At 41.7% G+C, this 14,217-nt stretch overlaps 1 protein-coding gene across 3 annotated transcripts in view; it reads left to right on the forward strand.

The window, feature by feature from the left end:
- Positions 1–14,217, forward strand: part of BTLA (B and T lymphocyte associated) — a 33,822-nt gene that overhangs the window by 4,392 nt on the left and 15,213 nt on the right. For 2 of the 3 annotated variants that reach the window (XM_054973718.1, XM_054973716.1), the window contains 2 exons: positions 328–737; positions 8,860–9,180. In XM_054973718.1, the coding sequence (XP_054829693.1) occupies positions 668–737; positions 8,860–9,180 (391 nt within the window). In that variant the 5' untranslated portion in view covers positions 328–667. The remainder of the gene's footprint in view (positions 1–327; positions 738–8,859; positions 9,181–14,217) is intronic. The other variant, XM_054973717.1, reaches the window with a different exon arrangement.

Genomic DNA, 14,217 nt, shown 5'->3' on the forward strand with positions numbered 1-14,217 from the left:
CTCAAAATCTCTTGGCATTTGCCAGGGCAATACTGACAATATTACTTTAACCGTGGCTAAAAATATTATCTAGACCAACACATAAATAAAAAAGCAACAGTGTTTAGGCATTTGAGATTATAATTCCATCAATTGTCATCATTCTCCATATTTTTTTGTTTTCTTTCTATGGTTATATCTGTATGAAAATCACCCCCCCCCCCATATTAATAAAAAAAATTCTGCATTTTTTGTTTTAAAAAGCCCTTTTCTCTATATATTTTTAAATAACCTTAAGACTGTAAAATAGCCAACATTCTTCTGCTTTCATTTCTTTTTTTCATTCAGCAATTCCTCTTGCTGGGTGGAAGAAGAACAAGAAGCAAACACAGAAATGAGTTTACTGCAGTTCAGTTTGGATCACAAGAGGTTTCGAATGTGAACAGCAAACAGGTGACAGCAGTCATACCACTACAGGAAAGATCTCTCTGATCTGCAACTGATTTGTGTCATAGTTCCTTTCCACCCCTCCCTCTGTCTCCTCTTCAGACTCTTGAGAGAACTGAAACCCCTCTGACAGATTTCATGAGCTCTCACAGCCACATTTAAGAGGCTGCCTAAATGGTCCTCATTCCATTACAACAGAATCTTTTCCCTCTTCAACATGAAATGAAGACCTAACCAGGCCATGTACTTCAGGAGTTTTGAACTGCTCTTTCTTTTTGTGATGCTGACGCTAAGCAAGCAACAAGCTTACGGTAAGATTCCCTCCCCCCCAAAAATAGTCTTTGCAATCAGAATGTAGTGAAATTTGCATGTAGATTCCCCTCCACCCAAGATCTGGCATGGTGGCAAGATTCTGAGCAACAGTCCATCTGGAGCTCATTTGCTCCAGTTCAAGTATTAGCTCTTCAGTTATATAATTTAGAACGGAATGTGAGACAGCACGATAGACGACTGGTGTAAATATGAAGAGATACTGTGCAGTTTTAGTGCCATATGTGTATAGAGAAGAACAGGCAGTATGTTTGCAAATTAAAAATAACATATTATGAAATTAGATTGCAGACCTTATCTTGTTTAGCCTAGTAAGACAATGAGTGGCAATGCATCATTCACCACTGAAAGCTGATATTACACATTTTTTTAAAGACTGCAAATACAAACATAGATGACACTGTAGACCACACTAGATGCATCCAGTTTGTGAGTGGATATCCCAAAAGAGTTTCCAGGTGATTTCAACAAAAATACTGGACACGTTTGATAAAAATTTGTCACCCTCTCAAATACGCGCACACACGTGCACAAGATGAAGAAAAATGCCCTGTTCCTTTAACAGAGGCTTATGAGTAGTTGAAGCTTTTACTGGCATGGAAGTAAATAAGATCATATTAAGCCTCTACTTAATGGTCAAAACTTTTTCTCCAGGCGCTTAGCAACCCTAACCAGTATCTATCCCATCCTGGTCTGACTTGCTAAGCACTTTTCCCAATTTAATAATACTTTTTCCCAATTTAATAATACAAATATTTACAGGAATTTCAAAGAGCCCTGTGAACTGATCAGTTCCTAAAAGCTGGGGATTGTGATGTGAAAAGTTTATCTTGCTGGGACTGAACTAAAAGGAAACATAGCAAAATAAACGAAAGAATCCATGACAGAAATAATACCTCCAAAAATTATGTTGGGAGGAAGAATACTGGGGATAGTCCTTTTTCTGAACTGTCCCTTCAAACTCTTAAAAGCTGTGGTAAGCATTTTTCAGTGGCAATTCTAAAAACGGGAAAATCTAACCCTTTCCTTTGGGTACTTCTTAGCAGACCTGCTAAGGATTGCTCTCTGCTTTCTCCTGTGTGCCCATTCTCACTCTCATTCAGGATGGAGACCTTTTGTCTTTGTGGAAATGTTGGCTGATACTCTGAAGCAGGTTTTTACAACCTAGCCAGGTTGTTTAGCTGCAGGGTCTGCCAGTCATCACCACAGGAAATAAACTTTTATAACAACAATTTTTTTTTATCCTGGTAGTATTTTTTAATTAAATGATGTAGACTGGCTATGGGGGGTGTAATTAGGGAAGATGACTGCTTCTTGCTGGAGTTGTCCTCTACTCAGTGTAGAGGAAGATGACCTAGGATTCCTAGTTTGATGAAAGGATGGCTGTGGTACCTGGACCAAATAGGTTATTTTCCCTTGTCCATAACATCACCTCCCCTCCTTAAAATAAGTGAACTCTGCATTAGATAACCTATCTGTTAGGAACTGGAACTAGACAGACTTGCTATGAGTGATAAAACTCTGGTTCTTGCTTAAGAAGCAAAACATACCTTTTTAAAGTGGGAAACTGAGTACAGAGATCCTAATAATTTCTAATCAGATAAAATAAAAGTATCCTGTTTCATATAAAGCAAGCTACTTCCGAATCAAGAAACATCACAGAGCATATGTGCTACAAACTTTTCAGTCTTACAAAGAACTATGATAAACTTAACTCTTATACTAAACTATAAATGTAAAACCTCTCAAATTAATCTATATGAAGAGTTCCTTACTTTGCTCCAAACTCCAGTTGCCACATAGTTCAGTGTAGAATTCAAATTCGTGCAAAGTTCTATTTAAATATGCAAAGGAAACTGGTGCCCATCAGGAATATAAAGGTGGACAGTCAACAGGCAGATGGTTTTTGTAAACTTCTGCACTTCCAATTCCCTCCCCTTCTGCCAATGATTCATGCTTGCACATGCAACCTCTTTTTGGTGGGATGGAGTGTGATCTATCCTCCTGAAAGCTATTAAAAGAAAAACAAGCCTGTACCCATTTATTAGGGAGAATTTTCAAAAATTAGGCTCTTACACAGAGAAACAATTCCTAAGCCACATTTTGCTTTCTGAGTGTTGTCAAATAAAATTGGGGCACATGCTGCAAATAACTGCTAAGTTTCTCTTGCAGCACCTACTGCAACCAACTACATATGTTCTTGGGGGGCGGGACTTGAATAAGCTCTTCAGTAGACCCTTCTTAAGAAGAGGAGGGGCTCCTTGGGGGCTACTGTCAATATTTTAAAGCCTTTCTTTTCAAGTATTAAATGTGAGCTGCCAACTAGCCCCCTTCAACCCTCCCCCTTTCTCCAGCAGATCATAAAGTTAGAGAGGGGGGAACTTCAACAACAGTGATGTCACATCCTTGCTATATAAAATGCTGGCTTATATCCCAGCTCAAATGTTTGGTAGAGGAGAAGCAAGAGCCCACGTCTTCTTGAAATGAAATGGCACTAGAGGCTGAGTAAAGTTCAAAAGAAAACAGCAAGTTTATTAAACAGGCAGGGTTGATATATATGTAGGCACGGAAAGAAATGCTGACGTAAATTTTTATTGTAGAACAGAATACTTCACAAGCATTAGGCACAATAATCTTAAAGCTTAGTTCCACTAGTTACAGATCTTAAAAGTGAGAGGTTGGTAGTTTCAGACTTAGGTTACTTTAACAAGGTTCTTTCATAGATTTCACTTTACAGTTTTAATTTCAATACAGTACTCTTTTTACTTTACACCAGAACCAGGGTCCTCCTAGAGCAAAACTCCACTTTTTAGACACTGGGCAGGAATCACTCTTCACCAAAAGACATAACCTTCATCACTTGGCTGAAAGGGAGTCTCCTTTCACTACCTGCTTCCTCTGCCAATAACACACCCCCAGTTATTATAACAACAACAACAACATTCTATTTATATACCGCCCTTCAGGATGACTTAACACCCACTCAGAGCAGTTTACAAAGTATGTCATTATTATCCCCACAACAAAACACCTTGTGAGGTGGGTGGTGCTGACAGAGCTAAAAGCTGTGGCTGACCCAAGGTCACCCAGCTGGCTTCAAGTGGAGGAGTGGGGAATCAAACCCAGTTCTCCAGATTAGAGTCCTGCGCTCTTAACCACCACACCAAACTGGCTCTCCAAATTGTTACAAATTGTCTGTGTAAATCAGTGCTGGCTTTCACACTTAAGTACTTTAACTAAATTTTTCTTTAAACCTAAAGCTGTCCCAGTTAGGGCAAACTTCCTCCCCCCCTCACTCCAAGGATTACTAGACTGACCTTCCTTGTCAGACTCCAGACTTCAACTCCTGCAACAATTCTGTCAGCATCAATTGGTATCATCTCGCTGGCCTGTCACAGAGAAGGGGGAGCAGCCTGTCAATCATTCTCTCTTCAAGCAGTATTTTAACCCTTTCCTGTCCACTCTCTGGATGCTGCACTTAGTAAACCTTTCATTTAAAAGCCCATTCCATCACAATAGCCTATATGCTTCCACAAATGGGAAAAAAATAGCAGCTCTAGGGCGATTGGAGGGGGGGGCAAAAGAAAGTTCTAACTGCTCGAATGTAAAATGTACTCTTTTGATAGTAGTTACTTGTCTCCCCTCTGCTCTCTTGAAGGGGAAATATGCTCATATTCCATATGTAAATCTTCTCTGCCCCTGTCAGTCTAGACTGGTAGAGACAATTGAGAGTTTGGTGTAGTGGATAAGAGTGCGGGACTCTAATCTGGAGAACCAGGTTTGATTCCCCACTCCTCCACTGAAGCCAACTGGGTGACCTTGTGTCAGTCACAGCTTTTAGCATCTCTCTCAGCCCCATCCACCTCACAGGGTGTTTTGTTGTGGGGATAATAATGACATACTTTGTAAACCACTCTGAGTGGCCGTTAAGTTGTCCTGAAGGGCGGTATATAAATTGAATGTTGTTGTTGTTGTTATTTGAGCATGTTCTTTTATATTGCCAGTATTATCAGGAGATCAGAATAAAATATATCACACCAACTATTGCCGCCTACCCAGGCAGATCTAATCAATCTTACTCTGCTGTCCTTTTACCTGATTGCTGTAATTAAATTTCTGCCATGGTAGCAAGATTCTGTGTCCCGGCTAATTATAACTTCTTTTAAGAAATTTTAACAAAATTTTAACAATTTTATTTATTTGTATATTGTTGTATTCAATTCCTAGATATGCTAGATATGTAATTAATGTATCTCTCATATAGCATTGTATACTACTGACTTAGATTCTGATTCTGTATCGTAATAATAAACTGAACTGAACTGATAGCAATTACTTGAGTAAAGTGCTTTGATTTCAAAACTGTATTGAATAGGGATGCCAGTGTCTGTTTTTAACCCATACAGCCTGATATTTGTTTGGACTCTCTGGGGGGAATAGACTGAAAATACTGGACATGCTCTGCCTCATTCCCCCCTCCAATGCTTCTAGCAGGCAGCCTCCGTGGCTGAATTGCTGCTGCTGGAAAAAGGAAGCAAGTGCAGTCCTTAAAGAGAGTGAGGCTCATGCTCTGTCTCCCTGCCTCCTCCCCCTATTCTTCTAGTAGCTACCCTCCACAGCTTGCTACTGGAGCAAGCAAGCAAGTGTGGCCCTTGAAGACAGTGGGGGCTCCTGCTCTGCCTCACTACCTCCTCTCCCCTCCCTTCAGTGCAAAGTGTGAGAGTACTCCCATGAGCAGCAAGATGATGTCACTCCCAGAAGTGGCATCGTATTAGGGCCAGGAACACATGCATATGGCATTGCATGCGCACAAAGACCTATCCTCAGCTAAGGAGGGGGCCCAGGAACTGTGTCTAGTATTTTGGATGTAATTATATGGCAACCCTAATATTGGATAAAGTAATGGATACTACTTAGATTATCTTAGATCAGAAGTCTGAAATGCCCCTTCACATACTTGCAGGAAAGAAGAATTCTTGAGTATCTGTACCATGTATGCACAGCAGGAGTTGTACCATGCACAGATGTATATCTGAAAACACAGTTAATGTATCTACATGCTGCTATAGCTGTTGGATACAGAGCTCAAGTGTCAGAGCCAACAGAAATGTGTATCATGGAGGCCCCTTCCCTTTCTGATTTTTTCTCATACACTGTCTCATTAGTCAAGAAAAAAACATTTTAAAATTTTATTTCTGAAATTTCATAAATAGATCATATTACAGTAATGTGCTAGCAGCTAAGGCCTGGGTCCCTGTAAAGTGTTGTCACACACACACCCTCCACTCCACTGCCAGGACCCTAATTGATTACGTATTGACCACTGTAAAGACATGCAGTATAACCTTAGAGATCCAAAATAGTCAGGTTCAAATCCCCATGCTGCCAAAACTTGGATCAGTCACATTCTCTCAGCTTCCTCTATCTCATAGTTGTGAGATTAAAATGGCGGAGGAGAGAATGATATCTGCCATCCTGAGCTCTGTCTTGAATAAGTGAGATCTCAGGTTTTATGTAATATGTGAAGTAACCCTCAGGCACTAGAGACTGCTATAACTTAAGGTTGATTAACACTTGACTTTTGCACTCAGGTCTGCATACTAAAAGGTGGAAATACAAGTTACACCAGCAAATACATATTTTCCTAAGTACCAAAGTCATTCATGCTCTAATTCCGCGCCCCCCCAATATAAAAAAACTGTGCACCTAATTGTATATGCATATACCATTCATATCTGGCAGTATAAAGTACAAAGTCATGAGTATCACAGGGGTTTTCTTCTGGGTTTTGAGAAAATTCCTGAGTGAAATCACGGGAACCTCTGAGAATCCATTTAGAGGGTTCTGAGCCTTCTACAAATAATGAGATATATCTGATCTTGAAAATCAAAGATTCTCATTAGCTCGTGTTGCGTTAGTTACAGTGGGAAAATCCCTGGAGGTTCGGAAGTGGAGCCTGGGGAAGATTTGGGGAAGGGAGAAACCTCAGCAGAGAAGGGATGCCGTAGAGCCTTCCTCTCCAAAGTAGCCATTTTCTTCAGGAAAACTGATCCCTGTAGTTTGAAGGTCTACAGGGATCTCCAGACTCCACTTGGCGGTCGGCAACCCTAGTTAGTATGTCCTTCAGTGCACCAGATGGATTGAGTCATCAGCGGAAGCTTTTGTGTCTGCCCTGGTGGATTTTAAAGATGCTGTGGGTCCATGTGACCATTGTTGTCCTTCTAGTTGCTTTGCCTATCCACAGACTGAGGATCATAGTAAGTACTCCTGGTTTTGCTGACATGCTACATGTAATAAAAGGGAAAGGCTGGGGCAGAGAAAAGAGGGGACATATTTCTTTCCAAATACAAGGATCAAGGAGGCTCTCTTGTATCTGTCTTGTCTGTCCCTGACTTCTATTTCTTCCCTGCGCAACTTTTCCTTTCTCTCAGTGAGAAAGACAGACTATAAATGAAGTAAATAAAATAAATATTTTTAGTCCCTGTTAATCTGATTACATATGTCTGAAGCTTCTGTTGTCATAGAACGGAGAGAAAATCTGACAAGTTTGCTCATTGATAGTATTTTGAGATGTGTGTATTTGACTTCATCCAAAGGAATCATCTAGTGTATTCTGAAAAATGCAAAATTGAACTTGACTTTGTAAAAAGTGGAACTCTATATGTTAGATAAAGTTTCACTTTATATAACAAGTCGTTCAATTTATCCTAAACAGACCCATGCAATCAGAAATCATCCTCTGCCAGCTTTTGTGACAAAACTAGATGCAACTTTTCCCCCCTAAACACCATAAATATCTACAAAGTGCATGCAGATGTCTTCTCAGATCTCCATTCGCACACTAGATATGTTTTGTCTATTCATTTTTATACTGCCTTTACTCTGTAGATGGTTCTTTTTTCCATGTTGTTTTCACCACAGTCCTATGAGACAGATGATTTGCCCAAGGTCACCCTGTGGGGTAGATTCTATCCCTATCTTACCACTCTACTTGAAGCCTTCCTCCATTGAAATTTGAGAAAGGCCTCAAACTTTGGTCACTGAAGAGGTAGGATATGGGTGGGATCCACTCAAGTAAGTTTTATAGCAAACTAGATTTGAATCCAAATGTTCCTGGTTCTAGTCTGACATTTTAACCACTACACAACACTGGCTTTCAGTTCTCCCTAATGTGGCTGAAGCTATCGTGTAGCTATTTCCTTTTTTTCCCTTCTTCTTTCAGCTACAGCTTCCTCTAATCTGCTTCCATCTTCTGTACCATAGATGTTGCACAAAACTTGAGAGAACAGAGTTGACCCAACAAAGAATTATGTTATTTCTTATATATGACCTGGGTCAGCCAGACCAGTAGTCTACAACCCATGAGTGAGGATACTTGCATAGGCCCCAGAGCCTTGCCTACTAGGCTGAGAGTCTATATATAGGCTCTGTACAGCCCAGTACTAAAATGCCTGAATAGAGAGCATGATCACCATGCCTTCTTTCTTCATCTATATGTATGCTGTAGGCAAGATCACTCAGTGGTGAAGAGGGCTCCTTCATGGCTCGGTCTTTTGTCCTGTTTCTCACTATTTTATTCCTCCTGGTGCTCAAGTTGTGTTTCTCGTCTCTGGATCTATTTGTCTCCAGCCCACAGTCCAAGTCTTGAAATTGGTAACATCATAACTCTGTCCTATCTGCCTGTTATGTGACTCTGATGTCTCCTGTTTGCCATTTAGTAGGTCCTGTTTCTGGAAAAGTTGAAGGCCACTGAGCTAGACCTCTGAGGTTATATCCAGTATATTCTAGGAACTGATACCATAGACATGACACTACCAGTACACTTCCCACAGAGCTTATGGGTATGAGTCTCACTGAATCAGCACACTCAGTATAATGTTCATTAAGGACAAAACCAGAGTAAGTATTGGCCATACAAACCTTCAAACATCACCTGGCTACAATAAATGACTGACATCATTATTTTATTATCCTTCATGCTATGTAGTTAATCCATTCTAGCCATGTATGAGCCTCATGAAGGGACCACAAGATACCAAAGAAGCTGTAAATAGTGTGTGATAAGTCCTGCAAACCACTGAAATCCCTCGTCTTCTTTTTCAGGATCAGAGGCTAATAACTGCACTGCTGCTATTAATGTTGAGAGAAATACAGAATACCACATAAAGCCCGGGTGTTCAGCCATCATAAAGTGCCCAGTGACATATTGCCAAAAGAAGCCTGAAATGAGGTGGTTCAAAAAGAAGAATCATACTAACTTGAATTTGAATGATGGACAAAGGCACACATTTGAATGGATTAATGAAACCATTTTTGTTTTGAATTTTTTCTCCGCTCAGAAGAATGACAGTGGATTGTATTATTGTGAGAGTAGTTCAGGAAACCAGACTGACAAGGGTCATTATATAAATATCATTGTTCAAGGTAAGCCTCCTATTAATCTATGCAGCAATGATGTTCTCCAGTTGACTGACTACAGATATCTAACATTCAAATTGTTTGCAAGCTGCTTTTGGACAAAAAGGCACAGTAGAAATAACATAAAAATGCAAATCAAATGTTGGAATCTAGTCAACTGGCGTTTGTTGCCCAGTCTTTTGTTTTTCTTGCTTTGCACAAGAAATCCACATAATCACCTTTAATTTCTTGTTTTGTTTTTGTCTTTGGCATATAACACTCAGATCCTTTGCTGTTTTCTATGTGCAGCACAGAGGTTTTTTAGATTACTCAAATGGACTTTGATAAGCTAAAGGCCAATCAGTATACTAATTGTGTTACTTAACCTTATTCTTGATAGTCCTGAATTCCTCTGCATTTCTGCTTACTCTGCTTCTGTTTTTATCGGCTTGCCTGCTATGATGTCACATTGCGCCTGAATTGGTGGGAAATCACATGTCTTTATCCTTAGATGTATAACAAAAACAGAAAATCTCCTAACATAGAAAATTAATACTATTAATACTATTAATTACAGGTATTCAGTACGAAATATCCAAGTCAAAAATATATATGAAAATCACTGGTTTGGGTTATTAATGTGATTTTCAGGAATAGTAACACAAATCTGGGGTCTGGGGAATTATGAAACCTCTTCCTTGAAAAATCAGTAGGGTAGAGCAATGGCAAGGTTTCTTCAAAGGAAGAAAACCAACAGATACTGGTTTCCACTTTGTGAAGGGAAACAAACAGACCACAGAAAGGAAGGATGGCAAACAGACTTTTCAGCAGAAAGGTTTTTTAAAAAATGCCACTATAAGAGTAGGAAAATTAAATGAATGCAGACCTATTTTAATTTTAATGCCAGGGGCTGGCCAGAATTCTCCTCCTATGCTGCTGCTTCACCAACATTTTAGGAAGCAGTAGAGAGAAGTGCAACTGTGCAGAAATGCACTGACTTCAGGGACCTGTTATATGGAACCCCTTTGTTCAATCGGATTGAAATTTAGAGGATCATTAGATTAGAGGGAGTACTTTGTTCTGTGCAAATTTGGCCATTATCTTTATAAACAGCTGCCTCAGATGCTCATATACAATCTCTATTGAAACCCCAAACGACACAGATTTGAATCCTGAACTGGCAATGCAGTGCCTGAAAGTGTGCAATTAAAGTATCCCCTGCTGCCCAAGGCCAAATCTGAAATTATAACTTTTTCTTATTACATACCTTTAATGGATATCATATACAACTGGCATTTCTTCTGATTCTAGCAGCTGCACAACAAAAGTTTGATTATTTTTGTAGGAGAAAAGAGTGAAAATAATTAATTTCTTCTAATAGATCCAGAGGAGTTAGCTGTGTTAGTCTGTAGTAGCAAAATAGAAAAGAGTCCAGTAGCACCTTTAAGACTAACCAAATTTCCTGTAGCATAAGCTTTCGAGAATCACAGTTCTCTTCATTAGATGCATGGAGGGTAAGAAGAAACAGGTCAGATATATAGGTGGAGAGGGCAGGGGGGAGTAAATGCAATCAGTGGCTTCTATAATGGGATCAGTTTGCTTCTGATAATGAAATCAATTACTTCTGATAATGAGATAACCATTGATAGTCTCTATTCAATCCAAACCTGACTGAGTCAAATTTACATGTGAATTTCAGTTCAGCAGCTTCCCATTGGATTCTGTTTTTGAAAGGTTTCTGTTGAACTACAGTGACCTTTAAGTCCTTGATGGAATGTCCTGACTCCTGATAGATTGAAGTGTTCTCCCACTGGTTTCTGGATGTTGCCATTTTTAATGTCAGATTTGTGTCCATTTATTCTTTTGCGCAGAGGTTGGCTGGTTTGTCCAATGTACAGAGCAGATGAACATTGTTGGCACATGAGGGCACAGTGGTGTCCAGGAAGTGTACCTTTTGTGTAGAGTGGTCCAGGCTCAGGTTGATAGTAGGGTGAAAGTTGAAGTCCTGATGAAATCTCTCAAGGGCTTCCTTCCCATGGGTCCAAATGATGAAGATGTCATCCAAGAATCTTAAGTATAGTAGTGGTTTCAGTGGATGGGAGCTGAGGAAGTGTTGCTCCAAGTCTGCCATGAATATGTTAGCATATTGTGGTGCCATGCGTGTGCCCATGGCTGTGCCATTAACCTGTAGATATAAAGCTGTCACCAAATCTGAAGTAATTGTGAGTGAGTACGAAGTGGCAAAGTTCAGTAGCGAGGTGTGCTGTGGTTTTGTCCGGGATAATATTCCTGATGGCTTACAGTCCATCTGCATGTGGGATATTGGTGTACAGAGCCTCCACATCGCTTCCTCAGCTCCCATCCATTGAAACCACTCCTGTACTTAAGATTCTTGGATGACGTCTTCATCATTTGCACCCACGGAAAGGATTTCATCAGGACTTCAACAACTTTCACCCTACTATCAACCTGAGCCTGGATCCCACTGTACAACTACATAATGGACAGATAAATACCACCTTATACCAGAAACCCACCGACCAATACTCATATCTACATGCCTCCAGCTACCACCCTAAACATACCACTCGGTCGATTATCTACAGCCAAGCTTTATGTTACATTCGTATCTGCTCCAATGCTCTTGATCGGGACTCCCACTTAAGAGATTTACAACAAGCATTTTGGGGGCTACCGTACCCACCAAATGAAGTGAGGAAACAAATCAACTGGGTCAGACTAGTACCCAGAAACAGCCTACTCTGGGACAAACCTAAAGGAACTAACAAAAAAACACCGCTGGTTGTTACCTATAGTTCCCAGTTCAAACCCATCCAACATATCATCAGTGATCTACAACCCATCCTGGAAAATGATGCCTCTCTTTCACAAGCCCTGGGTGGAAGACCTCTCCTTGCCTACGGACAGCCCCTCAACTTTAAACAACTTCTCACTTACAACCATGAATCGGCTAGCAGAGTCACCAGCACAGGAACCGAACCCTGCAACAGACCCAGATGCCAGCTCTGCCCTCATATCTACCCAGGAAATACAATTACAGGACCCAATGGCGTCAACTACACGGTCTCTGGCTCTTACAGCTGCTCATCCTCCAATGTGATATATGCCCTCATGTGCCAACAATGTCCATCTGCTCTGTACATTGGACAAACCAGCCAATCTCTGCACAAAAGAATAAATGGACACAAATCTGACATTTAAAATAGCAACATCCAGAAACCAGTGGGAGAACACTTCAATCTATTAGGACATTCCATCAAGTACTTAAAGGTCACTGTAGTTCAAAAGAAACCTTTCAAAAACAGAATCCAATGGGAGGCTGCTGAACTGAAATTCACATGTAAATTTGACTCAGTCAGGTTTGGATTGAATAGAGACTATCAATGGTTATCTCATTATCAGAAGTAATTGATTTCATTATCAGAAGCAAACTGATCCCATTATCAGAAGCCACTGATTGCATTTACTCCCCCCTGCCCTCTCCACCTATATATCTGACCTGTTTCTTCTTACCTTCCATGCATCTAATGAAGAGAACTGTGATTCTCGAAAGCTTATGCTACAGGAAAGTTGGTTAGTCTTAAAGATGCTACTGGACTCTTTTCTATTTTGTTTTCTTCTAACTATACAAAGGCAACGTCTCCTGAAAGTTTAGTCAAGAAGCTAAGCTGCTTGTTAGGAAAATGTCTTTAGCCCAATTCCCCCCTCACCCCGCTTCTCTTGCCAGTAGGGGTGTGCAAGGAAAAAACTTTCGGCTTTCTTGTTTCGGGATTACCCGAAACAAGATTCTCTACCGTTAAAGCCGAAAGCCGAAACAAGAATCTCTTTCGGGATTCGGGATTCGGGATTCTTTCGGCATTCTTTCGGCATTCTTTCGGGTTTTTTTTTTGGGAAAATGCCTCCGTCTTTCAGGACGCCTGGAGGAGGCATTTTCCCACCTAATAAGCCCAAAATTGGTGGGGACCTTCCTCTAACCCTTCTCTAACAACCACCCAAGTTTCAGACAGATTGGACTTTGGGGGGCCATGTTATGGCCCCCCAAAGCAGGTCCCCCCATCCTCCCATAAGAAAGCGAAGGAGCAGCATATTGTTAGCATGCTGCTGCTGATCTTTCTTCATTATTTCCTATGGGGAAAAAATGAAGAGGCAGGCTTCCTTTGCCAGGGGTGGCATTTTGCATGCAAAATGCCCCCCAGCCCTCAGGGGCCCTTCTCCCACCCCTCCTCCCACCCCCCACCAAGGCTCAGCCTGCTCCCACTTGGGGGGGCCATTTCATGGCCTCCCCAAGTAGGTGCTCTAATCTCTACCACTGACAGCTGGGGGAGGCTTGTGTTGCCAGGGGTGGCATTTTGCATGCAAAATGCCCCCCAACCCTCTGGGGCCCTTCTCCCACCCCTCCTCCCACCCCCCACCAAGGCTCAGCCTGCTCCCACTTGGGGGGGCATTTCATGGCCTCCCCAAGTAGATGCTCTGCTCTCATCTCTACCACTGACAGCTGGGGGAGGCTTGTGTTGCCAGGGGTGGCATTTTGCATGCAAAATGCCCCCCAGCCCTCTGGGGCCATTCTCCCACCCTTCCTCCCACCCCCCACCAAGGCTCAGACTGCCCCCACTTGGGGGGGCCATTTCATGGCCTCCCCAAGTAGGTCCTCTCAGCCCCTAAAGTCCACCCCTTACAGCCCCACACAAACCCAATTCCCCCCCCAGCTGCCACACACAGACCCAAATCCCCACATTAGCCCCTCACAGACCCAAATCCACCCCCACCTGCCCTACACCCATAACCCCAGGAACAGGCTGGCAAAGGCCAGCCCTCTCCCTTTGTTCCCTATGCTGGGAACTTCTAAACTCTCTTTCCCTGGGCAATTCTGCACAGCCCAGGGGTGCCACAATGGTGGGCACACTTCTGAGTGCCAGCTGGTCCCTGTGAAAGAGCACCTGAACCACAGACACCCTCCCTCAAATTCCCCCACCACCTACAGAGATGGCTGGCCAGCCAGCCCCATTGTTCCCTATGATGGGAACCAACTGCACAACAAAGAAT

Source organism: Eublepharis macularius, chromosome 3 (assembly GCF_028583425.1).
Source record: "Eublepharis macularius isolate TG4126 chromosome 3, MPM_Emac_v1.0, whole genome shotgun sequence".
Taxonomy (NCBI): Eukaryota; Metazoa; Chordata; class Lepidosauria; order Squamata; family Eublepharidae; genus Eublepharis; species Eublepharis macularius.